Source organism: Daphnia pulicaria, chromosome 4, assembly GCF_021234035.1.
Source record: "Daphnia pulicaria isolate SC F1-1A chromosome 4, SC_F0-13Bv2, whole genome shotgun sequence".
Classification (NCBI taxonomy): Eukaryota; Metazoa; Arthropoda; class Branchiopoda; order Diplostraca; family Daphniidae; genus Daphnia; species Daphnia pulicaria.
In genome coordinates, this window is record NC_060916.1 from 10,008,531 (window position 1) to 10,034,637 (window position 26,107).

The 26,107-nt window shown below is 39.0% G+C and overlaps 1 protein-coding gene across 1 annotated transcript; it reads right to left on the minus strand.

Annotated features, from left to right (window-relative positions):
* Positions 1-15,740: 15,740 nt before the first annotated feature.
* Positions 15,741-16,673, minus strand: LOC124337684. Its single transcript, XM_046791721.1, has one exon. It carries the CDS (start codon positions 16,671-16,673, stop codon positions 15,741-15,743), a length of 933 nt encoding a protein of 310 aa, XP_046647677.1.
* Positions 16,674-26,107: the final 9,434 nt, after the last annotated feature.

Consider the following 26,107-nt stretch of genomic DNA (forward strand, 5'->3'; position numbering starts at 1 on the left):
AGTTTAATTCGAAAGAAATGATTAAAACTATGTTTGTCTACTGAAGAAAAGTTTGTTTGGATGAAACAAGCTTCGAGGGCTTAGAATTCAGTATGAATTCACTAAATGCAACGAGAACTCCTGTGTATACTTTCAAAAATATGGCGATGACTTCATCATAATGGCAATCCGGGTGGACGATGGGTTGCTGTGTAATTCGGCAGTTCAGACTATGGGACATTGTTAAATGTCTGTCAGATAAATTTGAAATTACATCCAGATCATTTTACATTATGTTGGATTTGAGATCGCTCAAGACAGATAAAATAATATGATCTATATATTTCAGCAGTCGTATCTAAAAACATTTTAAAAAATCGCTTTAAAATAGAATGAGCAAGCCCCTTTATTCTGTTCCGGTGGATCCATACTCTCATCTAGAAAAGGAATATTCCATCACATCCGTGGTCGAAGAATTTCCATACAAGGAAGCAGTTAGGTCTTTATTGTTTGCTGCAATATGCACTCGACCAGACATATCTGTTGCGGTGGGACTGGTCGCCAAATTTTCCAGTAAACCAAATCGCAGCCGTTGAGAGGTTGTGAAGCGGACCATAGCATGCTTGAAAGAAACAGAAAATGACCTGGAGGAGAAGAAAACGACCTGCTTCGTGCTTTTTCCGACTCTAATTTTGCTGGAGATGGAGACGATCGGAGATCGACCACTGGAAACATCTTTATCTTCAATGGAGTTCCCGTACCGTGGAGCAGCCAAAAGCAGAAATGTGTGGCATTGTCAATTGAAAAGTCTGATTATATTTCAGCTAACTTGGCTGCAAAAAAGATTGTCTGGCAAAGACTCTTTTGTTTGAAATCGGAAGCGAACAGAAAGGTCCAACCCCTCTCTTCTGTGATAAGCAGTCAGCAATTTGATCGGTCAACAATCAGTCCCATCATAGAACCAAGCACATTTAAATGAAATTTCATCACATACGAGAAATGCAGACACATCAGGAAATCAACATTCAGTTGTACCAAATTAAAATCAGCTGGTAGATGCTCTAACTAAAAACCTGGACGAAACTATCAGCATTAAAAAAAAACATTGGAATGTGTTATTTTCATGTCCCTTGTTTAAATGAAATCTGATTGACGTGTCTCGTAATTGAGGGTTGTGTTGGAATGTTTGTGGATAACGACGACCGACGAGGCTTCTTATCTGTTATGCCCCATATTAGTGTGTGTAGCTTGTCGTTGGATAATCTCACCTGGTCAAACTATTTCTTTCCAATAAATTCAAGTAAAGAGGCTGTATGGTGTCTTAATTGGTTAATTAATTTCACAGTTTCCAACACTCTGACTCCCACCATTCATTTTATGTCGATCTTCAGTACCTGCCATGCATTTTCCTTTTTTCCGTCTTTCGTTTCAACCAAGTCAATCAGTATAGCTGACTGGTCCCACTCTATCGTTTCCGTCGCCCCGATTGTCGGCTTCTAGGACAGAAACGCCTCCCGTCCGGAGTCCATCTCATATTAACTGGACGTCTACTTTGTCCCTGTTAGGCTAGCCCTTGTTTGTTGTTGCCGGTCTTCCAACCTACTGAGGTGGGTTTTTCGGCGTCTTTGTCGCTATCCCCCAAGCAGTCTTTCCATCATCTAGTCCAGCCGGTTCCTCCGATCCTCCTTTGCCGGTAGCGTTGGTTTCCCCAACGTCGCAAGAGTCCACTGCTCGCTCTGGGATGTGAGTTCCAGGAGGTGGCCTTTTACTTCCTCCAGACTCGGTTTCACTGTACTAAATAAACACTCCAGTTTTTTACTGAATGCTGCCATCGCCAACGATTGTTTTGGGCAACCACTGTTAACCGGCTACTACAATACGGCGGTTTTTGCACGCACTGAACATTTCATTGCTTACCGTGCGTTAAAACGATCCCCATATCTTAAATGCGCCCAAAAAGCGTTACCCTTCCCGCTGCTCACTGTGCGCTTACTAGATCTCTACAATCTCTACATAACAATTTCCCACACTCTCACAACATTACCCCACACTATCGCAACATCGCTCTCTAGGTACCTTACTGGTAGGGTCCGTGTTCCTCCCTCACTTAGCATGATCCAGGAGGATAGATACAGGACCTTAGACCCGAACCCCAGCAATTCAAGAAACATGCCCTCCGGGTCGTCGCCATTCACTTCTGACGGTTTCCACCTTCCAAGTGCCTAGTGACAGACTCTGAACACTACTCGCAATTCCCTTAAAAATTTTATCTAAAATGTAATTCAGACCTACAAGTTCTTTCATCTCCTCCATGTAACACGTTGAGGTGTATTTTCTAGTCATAACTAGAGAGAGGGCGATACATGGCGACCCTCTGGACATGGGCGGATGGCCTACATATCGACCATATCATATAGCATGGTCAATTACATTTGAGAAAAAAAAGGTGTTTTCTGACTTTATACGATTTGATACAATCATGTTTAACATGGTAAGCAAATAAAAACACACAAATATTGTATTGATTTCAAAAAATGCAGTTTTCTGTTGAATAATTTCCTTCAAATAATTTTTTATTTTCAAGATATAATCAATTGATCCTTGATCCTCTCTCTTCTAATTTATGACTTTTAAGAACGACATTCCCCTCCGCAACGACGCCCCCTCCCTTCAAAGGAAACCACCGTTTCTGACAATGTTTAGGGCATTCATTTTTTCGCAAAATGACTAGCCAGGTAATTTAACATTTAATGAAATTTTGACACTTGTGTTAACATTTTGTAAACTCTTGATTGAAGATTGTTGGACAACATTTGGCCGATTTATTCCGCAAGCCAGTGAAACTACCCACCCTTCCAAAAATGAGTTTACTCAAACCTCGACCTAAACGAGATTCGGTGAATTTGGTACATGTTGGACTCGCCGATTTGTTTTTCCAGGAATAGCATATGTAGAAATGTTTATGTTGCTGGTCTTGTGAATGTAAATGTTTGTGTGCTGTTGTTTTCAAAAAAATGTCGTAATGTGATGTAATGTGTGGATTTTGGTCTTATCTCTCGAATTGTGGTGATTCCAATTAGGAAGAAGAACTTGTCGGGAATTTTTTTACGTGTTCCTTTTTTAATTATTTTCATAAATGACATTCGTAGTAAGAAGCGAAGCAACAAAAGAAGGATTTTTATCGGTAGATGTGGAATGATGCCGGTGTCCTTGTGTTGTTGGGACAGTCATGTTTTCCTTCGGTTTGTTTTTTTTTCTTCTTCAATTCAATAATTCAGGAGAATTGGGAGAGTTCTATCTTCTTACCTCCTCTGACACTTTCGATGTGATTAAAAAGTAGTTTTTTCTTCTTCTTCATTTGGGTTTCTGGGGGAAAGAAAAAAAAAACATTCATTGAGAAAAAAATAAAAATAACGAGATTGGGGGCAACGGGCAAGTCATGATCCTCTATAGCATCCTATCCTACTTCCTACTTTACCCCCCCCCCCCTCTTTGGGAAACTTTTATATGTACAAGAGTCTAGCTGACAGCGGAGAATAGAGAAAACAGAATCGGAAAGGAAGTAAGAAAATCTCATGTAAAAAAAACAAAGAGAGAATTCAGCTAATGAAAATTTGATGCCTGGAAACGAAAAAAAAGGAAATTTTATTCATGGGTTCATCCTTTCCTCCACGGTGTTGGATGAGTCTGCAATTTTATTCCCCTCCCCCACTTTTGCTGCTACTACATCTACTACCTGTACCATCCGGGATCCCACCTCAACACAAGTTAGTTTAGCACAAGGTCCTCCTCCTTCGTCCTTCGTATTGGTGTGATTTCTCTACAACTTCTCCTGCCTGTCCTTTCCCCCCTTCCTCCTTGGGATATTCAATGCGGTGTAACCACTGTAGCAGCCGGTTCTGTCTATGTATTCATTGTTATTTTTAAATCCTGTTTCCACTTCTTATAAATAAGATAGTCAAGTCATCTTCTTGACTCCCTTTAATGTCGAGTGCCAATAAGTATTCAAGAAAATTACGTGTAAGATTTGGTGCATCAAGTAGGAAAGAAAGATATTGAATTTACCGACTGAGGACACTACATGAAGCGCGGGACGGACCATCCGCTTCAACTGTGAAATTGGTGTTTCTTGTTCATTTCCGTAGTCTACGAAAAGAACCTTCGCGACCTGATCTACGACGGATAGGATTTTAGGGTATTTCGTGGAGCAGCACCAACTTCAGCATGCAATTTAAACCTGTTTTTCAAAAAAAGATAACAAGAAAGTTAAAGAAAACAAGACAAAAAAAAAGTTTGGGGCAAAAGGAGGCCATTGCGAGGAGGGGAAACCGACTCCAAACCCCCAACCCCAAAAAAGGAACCCAGCCACGAGACTCTTGATGAATAACTATAAATTCAGGAGGAAAATAAAAGAGTGGTGTTTTACCTCGGCTGACTCTTCGTCTTGTTCCAGGTAAGCGTCGATATCCTGGGCAGGAGCCGACTCTCCGGGGTAGATCAGAAACAGTTTCTCGAAGAGACACTCGCGAGCTTGAGCCTGACCAACAACAATAACAACAAAAAGGGTTTCACCAGATGAAATAAACCATGTCGGTCACACTGTTTGTCAAGGACAGACCAACCGACCCAAAAAATATATATGAATCAACTCAAAATCATGAACAAGATGAATGTCTCGACTCTCGAGGACTCACGGGGCCAACTCCATGGTGGTGAAGTTGTAAACAATGAAGCGGAAGACGGCAGCTGTAGTAAAAAAGCTCGAAAAAGACTGCTCGAAAAAGACGCCCAGCGGACTAGGCCTCGTTCGGGAGATAAAATTGTCGCTCGAAAGTATAGCTGATTGTAATGGTTAGGTTAGGGCAAAAACAAGGTATAAACTTATGAAATACTTTTTTCACATAGCAAAACAATTTAAAATTTACACACCTTTTTTTTAATATTTTTTTCCGATTCGTGTATTCAGGCATCATCACACACTGTTTGACGTGATTCAGCGATTCAGGCAAAATGTTGACTAGAGGTTACCAGTAAGGTTCAGGCTAAAAGTTTTCAATTAAATTTAAAAATTGTTACATAGAGTCAATATTTAATATAAAAATGATTAGTCTATTCAATTAGTTTTTAAATCAGTGGTTCAGTGCAATAAAAAAGTATAATATGTTCGTTTTCAAATTGGCAACACTGTTCCCTGCATGTCCAAATATCTCGATTTTCGAAATATAAACGTTTGAATAGCTCTAGACTATCTAGTGTTGAGTAGGGATGAAGACGGTCACGGGTCGTTGTCCTACAATTTTTAAGCTAAAATACTTTATTCATTGTCGCTATATGTAAGCATTTTCGTATTTTTGTATAATTAAACACTACTGACTTCATTGTGCAATTTTGAATGCAGATATTCTGGTGAAGATGGCATCCAGTATATTGCTGCATGTTACCCACGTCGATGATTCGATTCGTGGTCGTCAAGGGCCATGCGTGTACTTTTGGGGCGTTATATGTTGTTGTCCAATCGCATTTGCAGACCACGCCGAAGTGAAGCAGACCTTAGATGGCATGGAGACTGCCGGCATTATAGCACCCGTCAAGGAAGCAACGGATTGAGTGGCGTCGTTAGTGGTGCTCCGAAAACTGAATGGCAAGCTCCGCATTTTTATAGAGCACACCAGACTCAATAGACATGTTGTCCGTCCCACACACCCGACCCGCAAGCCGAGGGACGCGGTGGCGGAAATCGTCAATGAAGCCATGTTCTGCAGCAGCTTCGACGCCACCAATGGATACTTTCAGATCCCCCTCCACACAGCGAGCCAGCATCTCACCACATTTATGACGCCCTGGGGACGTTATAAGTTTCTGCGTGCCTCAATGGGCCTCTGTTCACCGTGCGATGAATATATACGGGCCGACGCCGCCTTTGGCACACTACAAAACACGGTCAGAGTAGTGGACGACATCCTACGTTAAGATCGGTCATTCCCTTCGCCTATCGAGGGCGTCCTGTGAGCGATTTTACAGGCCATGCGTGCAGAGAAAATCATTCTCAACGCGGACAAGTTTAAATTCGCTCAGAAGAAGCTGGTGTGGGCCGTCTATGAAACCCAGCATTTTTTTCATCGAAGCGATTGATGGAGACTCGGTCACGGGTTATGGTAAAGATACCCGTCCCTTTAAGCCTAAAGGATTCGGAGGTGGGTCAGTAGGAAAAGGATCTGTTGGCAGTGGCGTTGGCGGCCGTGGTGGCGGCTGCCGTGGCGGTGCCGGCCGTGACAGCTTAGATGGCGGTGGGGGCGGCGGTGGGGGCGGCGGTGGGGGCGGCGGTGGTGGAAGAGGCGGACGCGGTAATTTTTAATCAATTACCATAAAATTTTAAATAATTATTTTTTTTTTATTTTTTAGTCGGGGACAAAATGTGTGTTCCGTGCGGCATATGGAATTTCGTCTGGCGCACTGTGTGCTACAAGTGCGGAGCACCCCGGGGCGTTTCCGATGACGACCGGATGAAATGGGAACAGTCATGTTCCTATCCATCAACCGATGCAGATCCATCAGAGGTCTCTTCGGGGGCCAAAACACCAATTATCGCCCGAAGAGTCTTTTTCCGCACAAGATTCAACATCGAATCTTCGCGAAACCTGACAGGTGTCCTGGATACTGTAGGTCTTGAAAAATTTGCCGATAAGCAAAATTTTTTTATATTAAAATTTAAAATTAGTTATTACGAAAGCCATTTATACATTAATTTTCTCTTTCTTAGAGCTATTTTCAAGCAACCATATCGACCTCGAAATGTTTTTAACATTATCCGAAGAGGAGATATCCTCCCTTGGAGTTCACTGATTCGGGGCCAAAGTTGTATGATACCTGGTTACATACGTCAAAAATGACACATGCGCAGCCAAGAAAGAGAACCTCTCTAGATGCCGGTGCTAGCCGGAATGAGAGCTTCTTTCTTCGTCTTTGGCGGCCCTCTACCGGACATTTCTACGCATCACTTAACACAAACGAACTCAGCCATGGACTACTTTAACTAAAGGACGGGACTCTTCGGCCTTTCCTATGTCGGCAATGTAAACTTTTTTCCGGAAGAATAAGAATCGAAATTAAAAAATATGTATTGTTTTACCTAATGTTCCTACACCTAATATGTACGGTTATAGAGATATTGCAAATTACTTTACGGAAAATTTGAAAAAAAAAAACACCGGTGCCATCTATGAACCAAGTACCCTAAGCTCTTTGAGTTTGCAAGCAGATACATGTCTAGAGTAAGAGAGACCACTCTCTTATCTCTAGTCTTCTGACATAGCTGCCTAACTATCTTTCACCTTGTAGCGTATATTCCGAAGAGCTTAGAGTGCTTGGTTGCTAGATGGCACCGGTATTTTGTCTTTTTACCCCTACTCCTGAAAGTAAAATTATAATACTTTATTAATTAGATTTTTGTACTAAGTTTTATAAACACAGTTGGAATCAGCGAAAAAAAACTGCATTTTTTCGATGTTCTCCATTAATTTTCTTCTGAACAAACCCCACCCGACTAGCTTTAACACGGCGAGATAGGCGAAGAGTCCCGTCCTTTAGTTACAGTAGTCCATGACTCAGCACATATTTAAGAATTGCCAGATTGCAAAAAATTCAAAGGGGTTTTTCACATCGTATTTCCTTGACATTTCAATGATAATTCTAGACCAATTACCTTTAAAGCTAATGCGCGTGTTTAAAAGCTTTAAATGAGGATCTTCCTCATCATAAAAAATGATAGACTTTTGTTTATGGTCATATCCATTTATTGGCTTACAAATACAGAATCTTTAAGGCAGATATGAAAATCTCGTGAAGTCTTATTCGACCATTTACATATTGGAAATGACTAAAAGAAATGTGTGTTGTCTTTTATAAAAGATTTTTATGTCTCAGAAGTGTTATACCCAAGGATGATAAACTCAACATTGAAATAGTACCCACTTACAGAGTGTATATTGTTCACAGAGTGTATATTGTTCGTCAAATTTTCCCATTAAGTTTATTTTTTAGCGCTAGATGGAGGTAAAAAACAATCGGAAAAATAACCGACAAAAACTTAAGATAAATAAAATTTTTCCCACGGAAATTTAATCGCCGATTATTTTTCAGCGATTATCGCTAGCAGCCGATTATCGGCGAAAAAAAACGCGCCGTAAGTCTGAAGCTACGTATTCCAAGGTAAAAAATATAAATGTTTAATTCAAAACCCGCTCTATATTTTGGGATAAATTATATTTTGATCGAGATAGTACCAGCTGGTAAAAGTAACTGGTGGTAAAACTCAAAAGGTGGTAAAAGTAACTGACCAAGAGTATTTATTCCAGGTGATATATAGTGTTAATTAATATTATTGATGAGCACTATAAAAATTGTATCGGTATAATAAGATATAGAATTTAAAATGTTTTTCACGCTTTTTCACGTTTTTTTCCCGCTGAGAGGTCTAATTTTGATTTGATCGTCGCCATTTTTTTAACAAGTTTTTTTTATTGCTATGAACACCCCAAAATAGAAGAGCGTCATCAAAATTCGAAAATTTCTGTTAAACGGAACACCCTAAGCCCCATGTATAAATCAACAAGCTTTCTGGGAATGTGCGCCTTCATATTTTGTCAGTAGTGCAGCCATTTGATCAACGCCGCCATCTCCGTAACCCCTTGTCTTGCCCAAAAATTCAAGGCTAAATTGGGTTATGAGGCTGCACTAACAACAAGAAACTGTGTTCTGCACATTCGTATTCAAGGTTATTTATTTTTTATAAGCTTGGTAGTTATGGAATTTCACAGCAAATTATACCCAATAATAGAGCAAGCTTTGAAGTTTAACACATTTATTTCCTGCTAGGTAGCATAATCCCTTCATATTGAAAGTCGTAGTCCCTTAAGACCCCTTGTTAAATTGTGGTAACTTTTTTTTTTGGGGGGGGGGGGGGAGGAGAAGTAGGTGCAATTTTTTTTTCTGGTTAGGGTATAGGGTATATGCAACACTCCTTATCAGGAAACATCCAAGCAGCCGATTTTACTTCGTCATTTTAACTTCGGGAATATTCCTTGTCGATATTTCTCTTCAGCATTATCGAGATTCTTGAAGTGATGAAATTGGATTTCTCCTTGAAACCGTAAGAAATTTAAAATTTTACAAGATAGTTTTAGAAAAAAACATATTCATAATTATTAACTGCACATATTAGGGCGTGAAAATGTGATTTCTAATACACTTCATAATGTGGGGGACATAAAAAAAGAAAATATAATTTTTCGTCAGGGTCGGTAGGATGTTTAATATAATATTTGTTTTGTTCCATTTCTCCAGATACGCCAAAGAGTCTATGTACTCCTTAAGAAGGTGGAGACCACCACAAAAAACATTGTTCACAATTGCCCCTTTCTTTTTCAAAGCTTTTATTGCCTTGACAGCAATGTTTTTAATAACAATAGAACTGGCCGCACCACTCATTGCGTACGCAGCGATATGTTGGACCCAGTTAGATCTGTAGCATCGAAACATCAACACAAGTATGATCTGCCAGTTATTCGCTCTTGTTTTTTATATTACTATCTCCACCGTAATCAACGAGTCTATCGAATTAATTTTTTGTTTTTAAAACTTGAGAACCCACATGCGACCCCGACAGTGACCATACACATGATCACGCGAAGATAGATGAGGTTTAAAAAAAAATAAATAAAACAGAGCATGAAGTGTAGGGCGCAATAAAAATACATGAAGGAAATTCTCTGGAATAGATGGGTTACCAATTGAATTTTAATGACATGGCCCCTTTTAAAAACCGAATTTACCAATATGTACAATTATATTTCTTATTCAAATATCATCAGAAAAACTCAGAAAACTGGAATAAAAAATCTCTTTTTATAATAATATAATAAAATATAAACTTTTTACCTGTGAACCAATTCCAAAGTGAAAAGATTCAAACCCTATCCTTTAAACAATCCCCAAACGGAGGAAGGTTCAAATTTTTTCAAATGCCAAATTAAAATATCAATCCTTATTTTTTTAAAGAATTTTTAATAATTAAAAAAAAACACAACAGTGAAAACAGTAAAATGATGTTTTATTGGATAGGACTAAAACTTCGAAACATATTCCATCCAGTGAAAAAGTACCAAACTGTGAAAAAACACAAAGATTCTTTTTTAAGTTTGGACTCTTTGTCCAGGTTTATAGGTTGTCAATTACAAGGGTTGATATAGTAGTTCGTTATGGGTGAACTTGAAGAAAAAGATCTTTTACCAGCATTAGCTGCAACGACATATCACATTGGACAGCAACTATAGGAAAAAAAACCTGTAACCAAAGTGAAATGAAATTAATCTTCAGCATCGATGGAAACACAGTATGAATTTAAAGCTAATTTATATTGTTTCAAAAGTTAATCCAAATATTCTATGGCAACATTATCTGATACCTATTGTTGAAACAGAAATTTACATAAAAACAGGTCACTCATTTAAGATTTAATTACAAATTCATTCAAACTTTGTTGATTACTCTAAAATGATAAATATTATTTCTATAGTGCTCAACCAATCTTGTGTCCAAAAAAATTTCCCTACAAACAATCCACAGCTAAATAATATGAGCGAAGAAAAAGCAGAAATCAAGAGCTTAATTTACCATAAATGTAAAACTAATCTTGAACTAATCCTGAACAAAGAAATTGAATACCCAGCAATCATCACACCATAGCCAAAGCTCCATCTTTGTTGAACATCCAAATTTGAAAAATAACATCGTCCAAAGACTCGTCACGCTTTGTTCTTTTTACCGCATTTGGCATTGCCGTGATATAGCCTTGAATAGTTTTCTTTTTTGTTTTGTTCTTTGATTTCCCGTTTTCCTCGAACATCGCCTACGGATCTCGATCGTTAATAGACTTCACCCTTTTTTTCCCAATGACAACAGAATAAGCCGCACGAAACCACTTTCGGGAAGTCATTGAACTTGCCTCATCTAAACTGGGTGTGGTCAACAACAACACTTAAATAATAATAATATCTCGATTTCATTTCGATGCAATCATTTCCATGTACGAGAAGTAAAACAGAAATCATAATTTTGATTTGATTTGATTGAGCACACTTGGATCGAGGATTATCAAAGTACAGAAAAAGAATCTATGTAATGAAACGGATCAACGATTTCATCGAGATGGACACGTGGGAATCACAGGTACCCTCAGGCAGATCGTTGTTGGCAACGTGATACCAAAATGACGGGCGAGAAGATGAAACTTCGTTTAGCGCTAGAGAGATGTCCATTTTCGTCTCAGAATAAATCGGATAGATGAAACAGAAAGCCACCAATAGAGTCAAGCGATTGGTGACAAGATCTTTGATACATTCGGGCAATATCAATTGAAAATGTGAGCTAACGATGTCAAACTCTTCTTGATAAATAATCAAACTCTCCGAAATCAAGCAATATCCAACGCGGTTGATCATGTCCAACAACAAAAAATTCACACTAAGCAAACATTTTACCTATTTCAAAGAAGTTCAAAGACGAAATTCAACAACTTTAAAACACAACTTCTTTGGCAGCACAATAGAAAGGCTTCCTAAATATGAGCTTTATCCCCCAACAAAGGAAGGTTTGAATTTATCAAATGCCAAATTAAAAAATAAATCCTATTTTTTTAAGAATTTAAAATAATTTCAACAAAAAACACAACAGTGAAAACAGTAAAATAATGTTTTATTCGATAGTACTAAAAGTTCGAAACGTATTCCATCCAGTTAAAAAGAACCAAACTGTGAAATAACACAAAAATTCTTTTTTAAGTTTGGATTCTTTGTCCCTTATATTTTATCAGTGTCCCAACTAGGACAAATGCGTTCGACCTTCCACAGCATACGAATGGCAAAAGCCAAAATTGTTCCGATTTAGAAACGATATTCTAGCTTTCCGTAGGGAAATCAATTAATATGGGAAATATGAATATTCTCGACAATAGATAAGTAGTGAAAAGATGTCATCGTTATGGATCCAGGTGTTGTTGGAATGGCTTAATACATCGACTGTTACTCTTTTACAATAATAATCGTTAGTATTTACATTTCGTAGGTTGCACAAGTGTTGCAAAAAGCTGATCAAATGCTGTTAAAATGTGTTATCTAAACAATTTTGAATGTTGAGGTTGAACACAACAGTTTTTTGTAATATTCCATTCAAAATTTCATTGAAATATCGTCTTATTCGACAGAAAACTTAAGCAATGCACAAAAAAGGAGGGGGTCTATCAGAAAGATAGTAACGATTTAGCAATTTTATTCTAAATGAAATGCAAAATAGCTTCACAATTTTAACAAATTGCAGCCAGGTAAAACATAAAGACAGGCGAGCAACAGCATTCAGATTTCATTAACTTGCTTTCAACAAATTTTTGTCTGGATGCAGAAAATTTAGTTTTTATTCGACTGACGAACTCGAATTGGTTGTTCTTCTGGGGATTCTAACCTTTTCAGTACTAAAGCCAAGACTTACAAATGATTTTATGCGTCGTGGAAGGTAAATTTTTTTTTATACTTTTCTATATGAACTGTATGTAATGATTTGTGTTTTTCTTCTACCTAAGAGAAAGAAAATAATGTATTTTAAATGTCGACATTTCGGGATACTTTCTTGTGGTAGCAGAATGAAATGCGTTGACGGCGTTTGCTACAAAACTGGACGGGATCACAATAATAGCCCTGGTATGTTTTCCCGATTTTTTTTAACTTGCAACTTTATTTCTTATAAATAAATTTTTGGCTATTGTTACCAGAAACGCAATAATTGCACCGGATTGTTGCAGTCAACGAATGTGTTCGTTTGGCTCTGGAACGTCTTGGACGCAAGAAGAAATCATTTCGAAGAAGTCTGTCAACGGCATTTAGCATGTATTTTTTATAGTCATAACTTTTAGTTAGTTATTTCTTCCTGTTTTTTAGCACCAATGTCACGTTGACTTTTGACGCTGCGCTTGGGAAGCGCACATGAAAGTTGCTCGAAAGAAAAACCATCCTGGTATCCCAGAGAGATACACAGAGATTGTGGATACTCTCAACAAACATTGTCAATATGATTTTGATTTATATCGATACGTTTGGACAGGATATGAGAAGAAAATTTGCGGGTGAACTATCAAACCAAACTCAAGACGTCCAAGATGCTGCCAAATTTCTCTATGCTTACTACACGAACTATTGGCTTCTTGAAGTTGAACCGGTAACATGCAGCGTCTATCGTGACAACCATCGAACAAACAACGTCATCGAATGCTGGAACCGTTGGTTCAACGAGCGCTATTTAGTTGCTTATTCTGGTTTCTTCGAATTCATGAGTAAGAAAAATATTCAATAAATAGGCTAACAAAAGAAACTATTTTCTTACAGGTTTTTATTTTATTGAAGCCAATGATTGTACTGAGCGAGATTTGGATGGACTAAGTGGTGGTTTGAGTTTATTCCGTGATAAATCTGCTTCTTATCGTACAGTCGATAGAAAATTGATCAAGCTTTGGGACAAGTTAGATGAAAAAACAATAAGCCGTGTTCTTTTTCTGGAATTGGCCTCTGACTTCTTTGAACCGGATTGGATCGGTAACATAGGATATTGTTTTTGAGATGTTTAGTTAGACTTAATTTCTTTGCTTATCTTCTAATAGACATTGCCGCGTCCAACCTTCGACACCACTAGAGCTCCGGCACGAACAGAGATTTACAAGGGCAGCAACGACTTCAAGCTGGAGCAGCAAAGCCTAAATCTACTAGAGCAATACCAGCAGCAACCCAAGGTAAATCTTTATATTGATGTGTTTGAATATTTAAAAATTTGTTCTTATGAATAGCTCTAGAAGCTCTTGCTTTGTCACAGCAAGCCGTGCAGCAAGAGAATTCTTTTACATCAACGGAGGCGCCAGTAGCACCTCCACAAACTCAACGAAACGCTAATCGACTCGCCATCACTGCAACGTCAACGGCTGCTGAACCCGTTGCTAATTCCACGACTATTGAGCCAATCACTTTTACTTCTTCGAATAACCTTTCGATGAGACGACTCGACATCGAAGTTGTTGACAGTAGCCGCTCCAAGCGCATCTGTAGAAGGCCGACTCGTTTTAACGATTTCGCTGTTTCTCAGCCCCGAACAACTTCTGCAGACACTTAAAGAACTTCACCACATCACTCTCCCGTCTTTGTACGTACTCTAAACACACGATGACGCAACTAACCCACAACAATTCACCCTTAATCCATGTAATTATTCTCTTTCCTCCGGCTGTATGACAATTTCTATCCCTCTCTGTCAGTGTGCTAGTTGTCAACTTCATTTTCAAAATATGACTGCGCTTATTTGAATTTTATATGATTTTATGAACCCAGATATGTCTAAATGATAAGCCTAGTATCTAAGAAATAAAAAAATTTAAATACTGAATTGTCAACATATGCATTGAATAGAGTTGCACATACCTGATATGTTCGCAGTACTTTCGCATTTACTGTTGAAGTAGTCTCGCATTTATTGTCGAAGTAATCTCGCAAATTTGTCGGGGTTATCTCGCAACCTGTTGAAGGTGCGTCGCATCGATGTCGATAAAAAGTTTTGTCGGGTGAACGTCAGCATCCCGTTGCAGGTATAGTTGAGAATGGAGAGGGGGATTAGGCCCAGTATCTAGCACTTAAGGCCGTAAAGACTTGGACAGTAACAGGGCCACAATGCACGCTCAAGTCGGACTGAGCACTGACGCCGGCTGCAGGAAGACAAGCTTCCTAGAAACAGAGATCTCACACGCAGTGAAGGACTACCTATATTTTCTCACTTTCTCCAAGGCTATCGAAAAACAAGGCTCATATCGGTGCGGAAAGATATAGATGGAGGAAGCAAGAGATTAAGAATTTCAAGCACAGCACTCGAGTTGGTGAACACAACGCAGAAGCCAAGTGCACCACGCTTGTGGTAGACACGAAAAGAGCAATGGAGAATTCCAAGAACACGCAGATGAAGAGGAACAACTGTACAAAAAAGAGTTGTAGAGAGTTGTAGAGAAGAATGTCCCATGGTGGATAGTTGGTATTAAGAGGGAAACTGATGCGAGACAGTGAGTGGCCTTTGCTCAGAAAGGGCGGGCGCTGATGAATGAAATTTTGCTATGAGTTGGAGAAGCACAACTCACTCGAACTCGAGAGGATACGCAGTGTGGCTATTTCAAAAATTCTGAGGTCAAAGGAAGCAGGTTTGAAATTAAGAGATTAGGTTGGGGCTGTTTCGTGCAGGTAATAATTTTGCACATGTAATAATAATGCACACATTTTGCATTGAAACGAGAAGGTGTCGGATATTTCCTAACATTAACTTGAAAAGACTTGAAAATTCTTTGAGAAAGCTGTATTCTGCAACCTTTCTCGTTCCACGAAAACTTAGCTACTGGCGAACACTTCAGACATCAAGAACTCAGTAAAAAGGGGTAAGGGGAAAACATGATGCGCTCAATAGCCCGAGGGGTCCGACACGCTCAGACTTGTCTGGACCAAACAGTTGGGCTTTGATTCGTCTTTTCATGGTGCAAAGGACAATACATTAAAACTTATTCTTGATTGGTTGGAATTCTCCGACATACACCCGGCCGGAATTACTCCTCTTCTTCTTCTTTCACCGTCTCCATCCGCGCCATTATTTTATTGCTTTTTATTATTTATTTTATTATTACCGCTGCTTGTCGGTTAACTTGGCGGCAATGTTGAAATCTGTCCCGCCTCCATGAGTCGTATTTCTCCCTTTAGAACGTTTCTCAATTGGTCCAGCGTAAATTGGTCCAGCGTCAATTCGTCTTTGTCGTGCTGGCGAGCTACGTTCTTCCGTACATCGGCTGGGAGCTTATCTAGAAGAATGCACACCAACAGGTCGCCGTAGGTATCCGGGGGTTTTTCCAGAGACTCTAGGCAACGGACATACGACTCGATCTGGTCGTAGAAGCTACGAAGTCCTTTTAGATTAGCTTCCGGTTTCTGCAGGTTATATAAGGCTCTCATATAAGCTGCGACCACCTTTGATTTTCTTCTATATCGCTCTTTAAGAAGGTCCACTAGGACTGCATAATTTTCTTTGTATGGAGTCAAACCTGCTACTGAAGATAAAACGTTTGGGTCTAGTTGGCCCAACAGAAAGGTAAACTTGTTGATGCCTGCTAGTGAATCGTCGCTTTCAATCTCCGCAACAAACGCTTGCCAGAACTGCTGCCACTGAAGAATATCGCCATTAAAGCACGACAAGGCGATTTTTGGGCGGCTCGTCGCTTTAGAAGGAACACTTAGTGCTGGAGGGTGATGATCAATTTCTGGATTTGCGCGGCGCAATGTATTGATTCTATAACGACAAAGATATCCAACGTCTTGAATTGTGGCATTTTCTGCATCTGTTGCTTCCTTTTCTTGTTGCACATCTTCTTCGCTAAAGGCATTCTGAATCTGTTGATCCATATCTTCCAGCATATCATAACGGGCTTTTAGGGCAACCAACTTGCTCTCAAGTTCGTGAATCTTTCGAGTTTGTCCCATGTCTCCATCTGCAAATATAGCTTCGAGTCTTTGAATCAATCGGGCTGCGACAACCCTTCCACCATCCCTCAAGGCTTGCAATCGTGATAGGTCCACCATTTTAGACTTACAATTTTTCAGAATGATGGTTCCAATTAAAGATGACTACCAATGATGCGTGATGACGCCAACACGCTAAGATTTGAGATTTGCCTGTCTCAATCAGGTCGTTTGGAACCGTTACCTTCCGTAACGCCAACGTGAACAAAAAACGAGGACCAGGTATCCTGGTTACGGCACCAAAAATGTCGGACATTTCCTAACATTAACTTGAAAAGACTTGAAAATTCTTTGAGACAGCTGTTTTCTGCAACCTTTCTGGTTCCACGAAAACTTAGCTACTGACGAACACTTTAGACATCAAGAACTCAGTAAAAAGGGGTAAGGGGAAAGCATGATGCACTCAATAGCCCAAAGGGTCCAACACGATCAGACTTGTCTGGACCAAACAATTTGGCTTCGACTCGTCTTTTCATGGTGCAAAGGACAAAACATTAAAACTTATTCTTGATTGGTGAGAATTCTTCGACAGGAGGAGAAGTAAACCTAGACTGAGCAACCGTAACTAAAAATGCGCTCTACAGTGGAGGAAAAGAGGAATTTTAGTTGTTTGCCATCAAATCCGAAAGACAGTCGTAGGCAACTGCTGACAGCCATAATTTACCTCTTGGCGGAAATAAACTTGGTTTGCATGTGGATCCCCCACCTTATGTTGGCATCCAAAACAAGGCCAAGAAAGGAGGCTTAGTGTGAAGGTGAAATTTTAGTTCAGTATTAAATGGACGTAGAGATTTCGTTCACTCTGTTTTTCTTGAATTAAAATTCAGCAATTTTTACTCAAATATTCTGTCATAACACGTCATATTCCGCAATATGAAAACACTAAACAAATAAAACAAAGCCAGGAGACGCAAGATCTCATCGCGGTTAGCATCTTTTGTGATCGCGAAACATCTGGTCATTTCGACAACTGATTAAGTATTTTAATTATAGCAAAAACCTAACCTAACCTAATCTAATCTAGAAACCTAGGTACCATTCTATTCTGTTCTATACATTTGATAGCGCATTTTCCATAATGAAAGATCAAATGACGTTCTTTCGACACCACACAATTAGACATGAAATAATCAGAGATAAGCAGCGGCACATAAGTGTGTCTTCAGTAGACTCTCAAACACGGGAAAGTTATTGGCAAGACGGATCGATACGTGAAAATCATTCCACAGTCTAGGCGCAGCCTGAAAAAAAGCTTTCTGACCATAGTTGACAAGTTAAGGTTTTGGGGGGACGAAAATACGACCATGGTTATCAGACCTCAAAGCACGACCGGGCAAATATGGAACAGTGACGAGACAAGTAAGAGGGGGCTTGACCGTGAAGACAACGATATGTGAGTACAATTAATTTATTGACAATACGTTGAGCAATGTGAAGTCAATGCAGCTTTTTTACCGTTGCGTCATCAGATGTTTTCTTGCAAAAGATGAGACGAGCGGCGGCGTTTTTAATTACTTGAAGGCGTTGGATGTCCTTTTTGAGAAGATCAACGAAAAGTGAGTTGCAGTAGTCAAGTCTTGACAAAACCAGGGCGTGAACAAGAATTTTTGTATAATCATCGTTCAGATAGCGTCTGCGGCCGATGCGGTGTAGTTGGAAGAAGCACTGCCTCCGAAGAGAAGAGATTTACTGGGAGAGACGAAGATGACGGTGAATGACAAAACCAGTTTAGGATGGTGTCGGATGGTTGAATCAGGGTGGTGCCGACCAGAAGTAGCTCACACTTGACCAAATCTCAGCACTGAGGAGAAGGAGTGTAGAGAAAGCTAGTTTTACCAGCGTTCGCCATCATTCTCTACTAGTGAACCAGTTGTCAGCATTCTAGAAAGATCGAGAAAGTTTGCGACGAGCTTCCTCATACTCAATAGCACCGAGGAGAAGGCAGCGGATGATGCGGCATCGAGTGTCATCATAAAATTTACCTACGTCATTACCAGTACAAAGGTGATCACTTCAAATAACTGAAGGTAGTGGGTTGGCGTAGATGAGGTAGGCAATAGGGCCCAAAACAGCTCCTTGGGTGACGCCTGTGAGGAGGGTTGAGCTCCCGGATAGTTCACCTTTCATGCAGATAACCTGAGTGGGACCAGTGAGACAGGAGCGAAACCAATTGGCGGCGGTTTCAGTCACACCGCAGTGATTCAAGAGTCACTCAAGAAGAATCTCATGATCGACTGCATCAAACGCAGCACTAAGGTCAAGGAATATCAGATCAGGTCCATCACAATCCAGCTTCAACGGTCATCAAATAGTCATTGAAGAGTGAAAGAAGTGCAGTTTAAGTGGATGAGGCGGACGATAATTGACTGACCTTCGTCGAGGATGTTGTTTGAAGACAGGTGATAAGAGAGTTTACTGGCGATTTGACGTTCCATTTGCTTAACGAGATAAGCAGTGTTGCAGACAGATCTGTAGTGATTAAAGAGCTTTGGGTTAGACTGCGTTTTTTTAAGAGGTGTTATAAATGCAGACGCAAGTTAACCCGGGAAGACACCAGAAGATAAAGACAAGAGTTGATAATTGATGAAATTGGTCGAGTTAACACGCCCTCGACCTTCCCAAGTAGAAGAGTTGGAAATTGACCAAGGAGACAAATGAGCATGGAGACTGTTTGATGAGTGCCTTCACCTTTCCCAGTGAAATTCGAGCGAATGATGCCAAGCAGTGTTTCACAGAACGGCCCTTGAGAAATACAGGATCACTGGAGGTAGGTGGAGGAAGATTTTTTGTTACACTGTCAAGGGATGACGCAATCGTTGCCACCTTGGGTGAGAAGAACTTGAGAAAGTCATTAGGCAGTTCACTCTTCGACGAATGATCAGGAAGAAGAGGATCCCCACTCTTACGCATATGATTGTTGATCAAGCGAAACAGTTTTTTTTGGTCAGAGCTACACTACACAACCAAACCACTTAAATATCGCTTCTTCCACACCTTGAGGGAAGAATAGTAGTCACCAAAATAATTTCAATGCGTCTCATATAGAACACTGACACCCGACCAATCACCTGAGGTGAATGCCCTCAGTAGTCTGTATCTCGAGGTTCTCTCTGAGTAACGTGCCTCAATTAGAGCTTCGTTACGCAGCCAGGCGCCTTTTGTTTTCGGTGCTTATTTACTTCCAATTTTGATCATCGGTCAGATAGCGTCTGATGCGGCCACTGCGACCGATGCGGTGTAATTGGAAGAAGCACTGCCTCCGAAGACTTGGGGAAGTCCTTGGGGTACCCACACATAGACGAAATGTTGGGTACAACAACAGATGGCAAATGACCATTGTAAACGGGTCATTCAACTTTGGACATCGTTCGAACTTCTGCCCTACTGTAACGAATCCTAAACCTCCCTCTCCTTCAGGACAGCCAGTTTTAGATGACCGTCCTTTTCCCAGTCCCCATTCGGGATTTGGGAAGAACTAGCTACGACCGAACAACCAGTTGGGCCACTCGGTGGGACCTGTTCAAAGCATTGAAAATGTAAAACTAAAAAATTCCGTAGTATCGTACTCCTATTTAAGAGATATTAGCATCAACGTCTTCGATTTAAATGATATACGGTTGTCGTGCATCGGCACAATTAAGACGAGCACTCGTCGCGTTGAAAACGAGAATCCTCCTGTTTTTATGCTTTAATGCCGCTAATGTGAAAATCTGGTCTTGGATACATGAAACTCCTGAATTCGGTGTCTAATTCCCAATTTTCTTGTAACATGTTTAAGATTTCACTTGATTTCCACAAAGACCTTTTTGATTAGTCCAGAACATGGATGCCCAATCATTGGATAGTTGCCTTTCAATGTCTGGTCATTTAACCGCATGTCTGGCTATAAATAATATATAAACTTATCAGCTTTAAACAAGAATACTTAAGTGCCAATTTACTTAAGTTAAAATGAAAAGAAAAATAACTACCTTCGTTTCTACTTTTGGAACTGAAGAACTCGTACCGTCGTAGTTCGCCACAGTGAATGTGGTTCGACTTTCAATGATGATGTCAAAACAGATGTCGAACAGCAGAAGTTTTTCCTTCTTCAGAAGAAATGCACTCCTCCATTTTATATCAACAATCAATATTTCACTAAAATTATGGACAGGAGTACTCTTTCAAAAACCCGGCTATCGAGAAGGATATGGTCATCCCAATGGACACTTAAGGAAAAGAAGGGAAAACGCTGTTATTTCCACCGCTAGATACAGCTATAAGATAATCATGGCCTACATGGTCAAAAACCAAATAGATTTTTCAGATGTTTCCTATTATTTAATCGCTATTATCTCGTCTCAGAAACCAATTATTGAAACACGGTAATAATTGACGTAGGTTAAAATTTTTAGTGGTATGTATACATTTGTTATATTTCTAAACCCATAGTGACGACTTTCGAAAAATATAAAAACCCGGTTTTGGTCTCACAGAGTCGGTTTATTAATACGGAAACCATATTTTGTAAAGCAAGAATCATTAGAATTTCCCCCCCATTTTTTGTCAATTCTTTGTCTCAGAGTTGTTGCAAAACTGTTTTACTGCTCTTTTTTAGCTAGGTGATGGCCGTTATGCATGCTCTATGAACCAAATCAATGGATCCAAACCACAGATTTTTATCTATAACCTGTGGGAGGTATGCGGATCATAGAGGTAGACATTTTTAAAACAGTTACGTCTCATATCTGAGAGGAACCAGTTATACATGGAGAAATTCAATCTATGTATAATACCCTTTCAAAAGAAGGTATTATACATGTGTGATTTGCATTGACAAAACATCATTGAAAATCAGCCCTAATTCTGTTCTGGTCTGTTACTGATCTGTTTTAGTATGTTTTCCTATGTAAAAGAGCTATAACAGATTCTGTTACAGGGGTATCTGCCACCTGAGAGGGACACAATCAAACAAGAGAAAATTTGAAGCTACCAATTTCAAATGTTCAATGTGCAATCTTGTGAACTATAGAATTGTAATTACAACTTTTCATTTGATTTGTAGTTTAAACTTCAAGTATAAGGAAGTCTGACTGTGATATGTTTCGGGAAGAAGAAGGTTCTCTCTTGTCTACCCTTCAGTCCTTGCAAAAAGAGGGTAGAACAATATTTGGATGACAGTGAACTCGATAATGAACAATCTCCGCCAGAGAACGAGATCGAAGAAAGCGTTTCAATGGAACGTGGTAGACAGAGAAACGTAGAATAACCACCATGAGATTGAAGAAGGATTGTGTGAGGCCCAAGATGGAGGAGCCGGAAAAGTTTTAGTGAAATATGGTTATGTATAATAGGATATTATCCCACTCACTGATGCAAATATATACGGTAATAATGAATTTTTATTGTAGCAACTCATTATTTTTTTTATCCAACAAGCAAAGAAACCCATGTTTGTGCAGGTCTACCATGCTGTAGCTTAAACGATAACATCAAGCTGGAAATGAATAGCTGACCGAAATGGTCAAGTATAGTTGAAGATTCAACTTTTGAAAACAATCCCATCCCCGTCAATAGCTTATCATGCCTCATTGAAAAAACTGTGGATTTTCCTGTGAGAACTAAACAGTTTTTCGAGAAACTGGAAGGACACAAAAAACACTTATGCTACTCTGAAATCTCAACTGGGAACAGCCCTTACACTGATTGATAGTAAAAAAAGCCACCAAGGGTATTTTCGAGGGGTTCTCAAGGGTTTTAAGTGTAAAGAACTAGGGGTGACCTACGTAGCTCAAAAAGCAAATGAAATGGAAAAACAGTTTTACCAATATGGAAGTATTTTGCCCAAGTCTTTTAGAAAACCGAGTTTTTCTGTCTGATTTGTTTGTTTTGTTTATTTTTATTTTAGACAAAAGGCTTTGTGCTGGCGATGCCAGAATCGAACTGCCGAATGAAACCCCACTTTGAAAAATTGGACCAACTACTTCTGCTACACACAGAAATATGGTGTAGTAGATTATTAAGAGACTTTCGCCCCAGTCGTGAAGTATACGGTTCTCAGAGTCGTGCTCGAAACTGCTTTAGATCTGTAGATGCTCCAACTGAACATAATAACAGCTTTTCTTCTCAATGAAGAGATCTAAATGGATCATCCAAAGCCTTTGGAAATCTATCTATGAACTGGAATAAAGCTCCACAAGTGCGGGACACACAATTTAATTACTTCCTCTTAAAGTTTGGTTAGAACATAGCACAGCAGATCCCTGTGTGTATTTTCCCCAGAAGGAGATGACAAAGTGGCAAATTTTTTGGACGACGGGCTCGTGTGCAGCTTCGTAGCCTGGAACGGGGTTTTAAGAGAATGAATTTGAGCCATATGTGTTGCAACTTTCAGAATATTCTTGATGATAGCTCGCATCGCAAGATAGTAATCAGAAAAAAGGTTATAATTAGGATCCAAAATCGTGGATAACAATTATATCTGATCGAAATGTGACAGACATCAAATATTTCTTTTAGGTTAACTAGTGTAGCGTTGGACAAAAGATTCAAACGAACTAGCGCATGTTTCTAAAGGAAGTTCAATTTTTTAGTAGTGATAATTGCTACTAAACGTTAATATACTTGCTTCCACGCTGTGTGTCCAATGCCAACGGGGCCAATGATTCTACTTTGAACTTCAATATTGCCCATCTGAATTAGGACAGTCCATCTCATCTTAGTTCTTTGCAAAATTGTTTTTTAACACCATAAGGTGCCTCTCTTTGAATTGATCTGTTCCGTGCTTTGTAATTATTAATCTATAAGTTTTATAAAAGACTTGTTTATCTTTCTCTCGGCTGAGGTAGCATCTTTTTGTCTGAAACGTTTTTCAGATAATTTGCATATACTCAGCTTTATCAGATTGCCATTTTTTACCATTGATGAATGTCTTGGTGGCTGGTCTTTCGCACACGAAGTAGTTCTATTATAATACTATATAACAACTTAAAATGGCTGTTCGTAAACGTACATTTGCGGAATTGTTGGAACAAAATGAAACTGTAAAGGATGATTTAAAACAAAAATTTCGTGTTTCTGATGCTAAATTAGAAGCGATTAATAAAGAAGTAGAAGATGTGAAGCAGATGCTTGACACTAATTATCCATTCAAATTGAAAGTTTTCCGCACTGATGATGTTCCTATTGCTACATGAACGTAAATGGTTATCGTACTGTATATGATGATAATGGTGGAGTAACACATCGGTCGATTCCGAGGATATACCGATCTTAATGGATATCTTCAAGATGGGCTGAGTAAAATGACAGATTTTGCCGAAATAGAACAAGTACTCTGAAATGATGCAGTGGATAAAGATGGCGATTTTTAAAATTTTTTTGAAACATTGAAAGTTTTTGATTTAGCTCAAAGACTTATTCGAGATTATGTTTGTGATTTGTATGTACCGGGACGCAGTCGAAGCATGACATTTGGTGAAAATTGTGATTGCTGAACGCTACGATAAATCAAGATAATCTTTATTATACAAGATGGTAAGTAATCCCTAAAGACCGTAAGGCCTATCTCACGCGGATTAAGACACCACATTTGAACCGTGGTGATCCAATACCTGGCGTGGGTACTGTATCCCTTATCAATAGGCCTACCTTAGCCTATCGATATAATCTATACCTAACTTACTGTCGCGTGCATCGTAAAGAGCGTGCTTTTCATTTTGCGTTGCACGAGGTTCAGAGTCTCCAACTTCAATAAAGGTTTTTTTTTATTCGCAAGAGCACCATCTTGAAATTTCTTTTATAAGATTACCTAGCTTTTTACGGAAACACGGAACGGAATTTTCGTTCCCACGGAAACACCACCCCTTCATGCTAACCATAAGGCAATCATTCATCAAAAGATGCTTTTTCAAGAAATAAAGGTACGGTTGGAAAATGAACTCTGCTGCTATTAAGGAAATTTACGACGAAGAATTGGAAAGGTAGCATTCATTTCGTTCAATATATTTGAATTTTTTAAAAAATTATCCTTTTTTAAATTCCATTCTGTAATTTTTTTAAATTAGGGATGAATTGTAAAGGACGTCCCGTATTTGAAAATTCAGTCTTCTCTTCAACGCCGTAGTAGTCCACCGAATCCTCTTACAATTAAAGAAGCCAATGATTTCATAATGGACTTTCCCATTTATCGGTATGCATTATACAGCTTTTATTTTGAAATATTATATTCAATATAAAATGTTGTATTATATTCTATGGATATTCTAATTTATATATATTTTTTTATTTCTATTTATAAAGAATACGTTAAGAGGACATTGCGTCTTTTATCGGGACATGGTGACACGTGAAGATGATTATGTCCTGATATTATCCGTCCTGGCATTTTATCTGGTCTTCGGAACGTTAGGGAAATCCATATATCGACGCTACCTTCGGATCATATAGTCCCAGTACTCTCTATCAATTAATGACATTTCATGCCGTTGCATATGGCCACGTAAGAGTAAATGCGTCATATTTATTGGTTTATTAAATTATAAATTACATTCTAAGAGATCCTTTAAACATTTTTCTCACGCTTGGGATACTGAAAACTGCCACCTCTTTCTCTTTTTGCCTCAACATTAATTCAAAATTCTTGACTTAGGTGGTTTTCCGACTTGACTTGAAAGTTTTTTCAGATTTTCATCCAAGTAGGATTCCGAGCACAAAAATCTAAAGTCAAGTTGAAAACTTTGACTTGAAAACGCAAAATTCGAGTCCCCAAACTTAGTTAATTCTCCGAACACTCAAGGTACCTTCCTAAGTGCCTTGAAACTGACTTATAGCTCAAGTTTGTTTAAGTTGTGGGGGAAATGGGCAGTGTTATTGTTTTTGTTTACACAATAGCGGATCATACTGACGTAATTGATGAGTTTTTAGAAGATTTAGCTAATATAACAGACAATGTTGACGATTCCTCAACAGAAATTGCTAATTCAGAACGAGACGAAGAACGCAGTGCAAGAAAACACCGTCTTATCCCATTTTACCAAACACGGAAAGATATTTTAAGTTATTTCGCGGAAAAGTTAATGAGGACATTTAGATTCGATAGACCTTCAATAGAATATTTAACAGGTATAAATTGAACATGAATTGTTGTATATGGAATATTCCTACCATAACTGTTTTATTTAATAGCACTGGTAACATACATTTTACCGAAAAGAAAGACAGCAGCAAAGAGGAATTTACTTCCACTTGACATGGTACTGATTGCATTACAATTATTTAAGTGGAACATTCCAAACTGTAGTAGGAAATGTTCTTCGATACAGCCAATCGTCTGTTTCACGGTCCATTTTTGCAGTATCCCTAGCCTTATGCCTTATATCACCGAATCATATTCGATTCCCCGATAACCTTAATGACGTGAGAAAACATTTAAAATTTTAAAGTTAATATGTTAGTAAAATTTTGTTAAATATATAGTTAAAACGCGAGTATGCAGAAATAGCCCGTATTCCAGG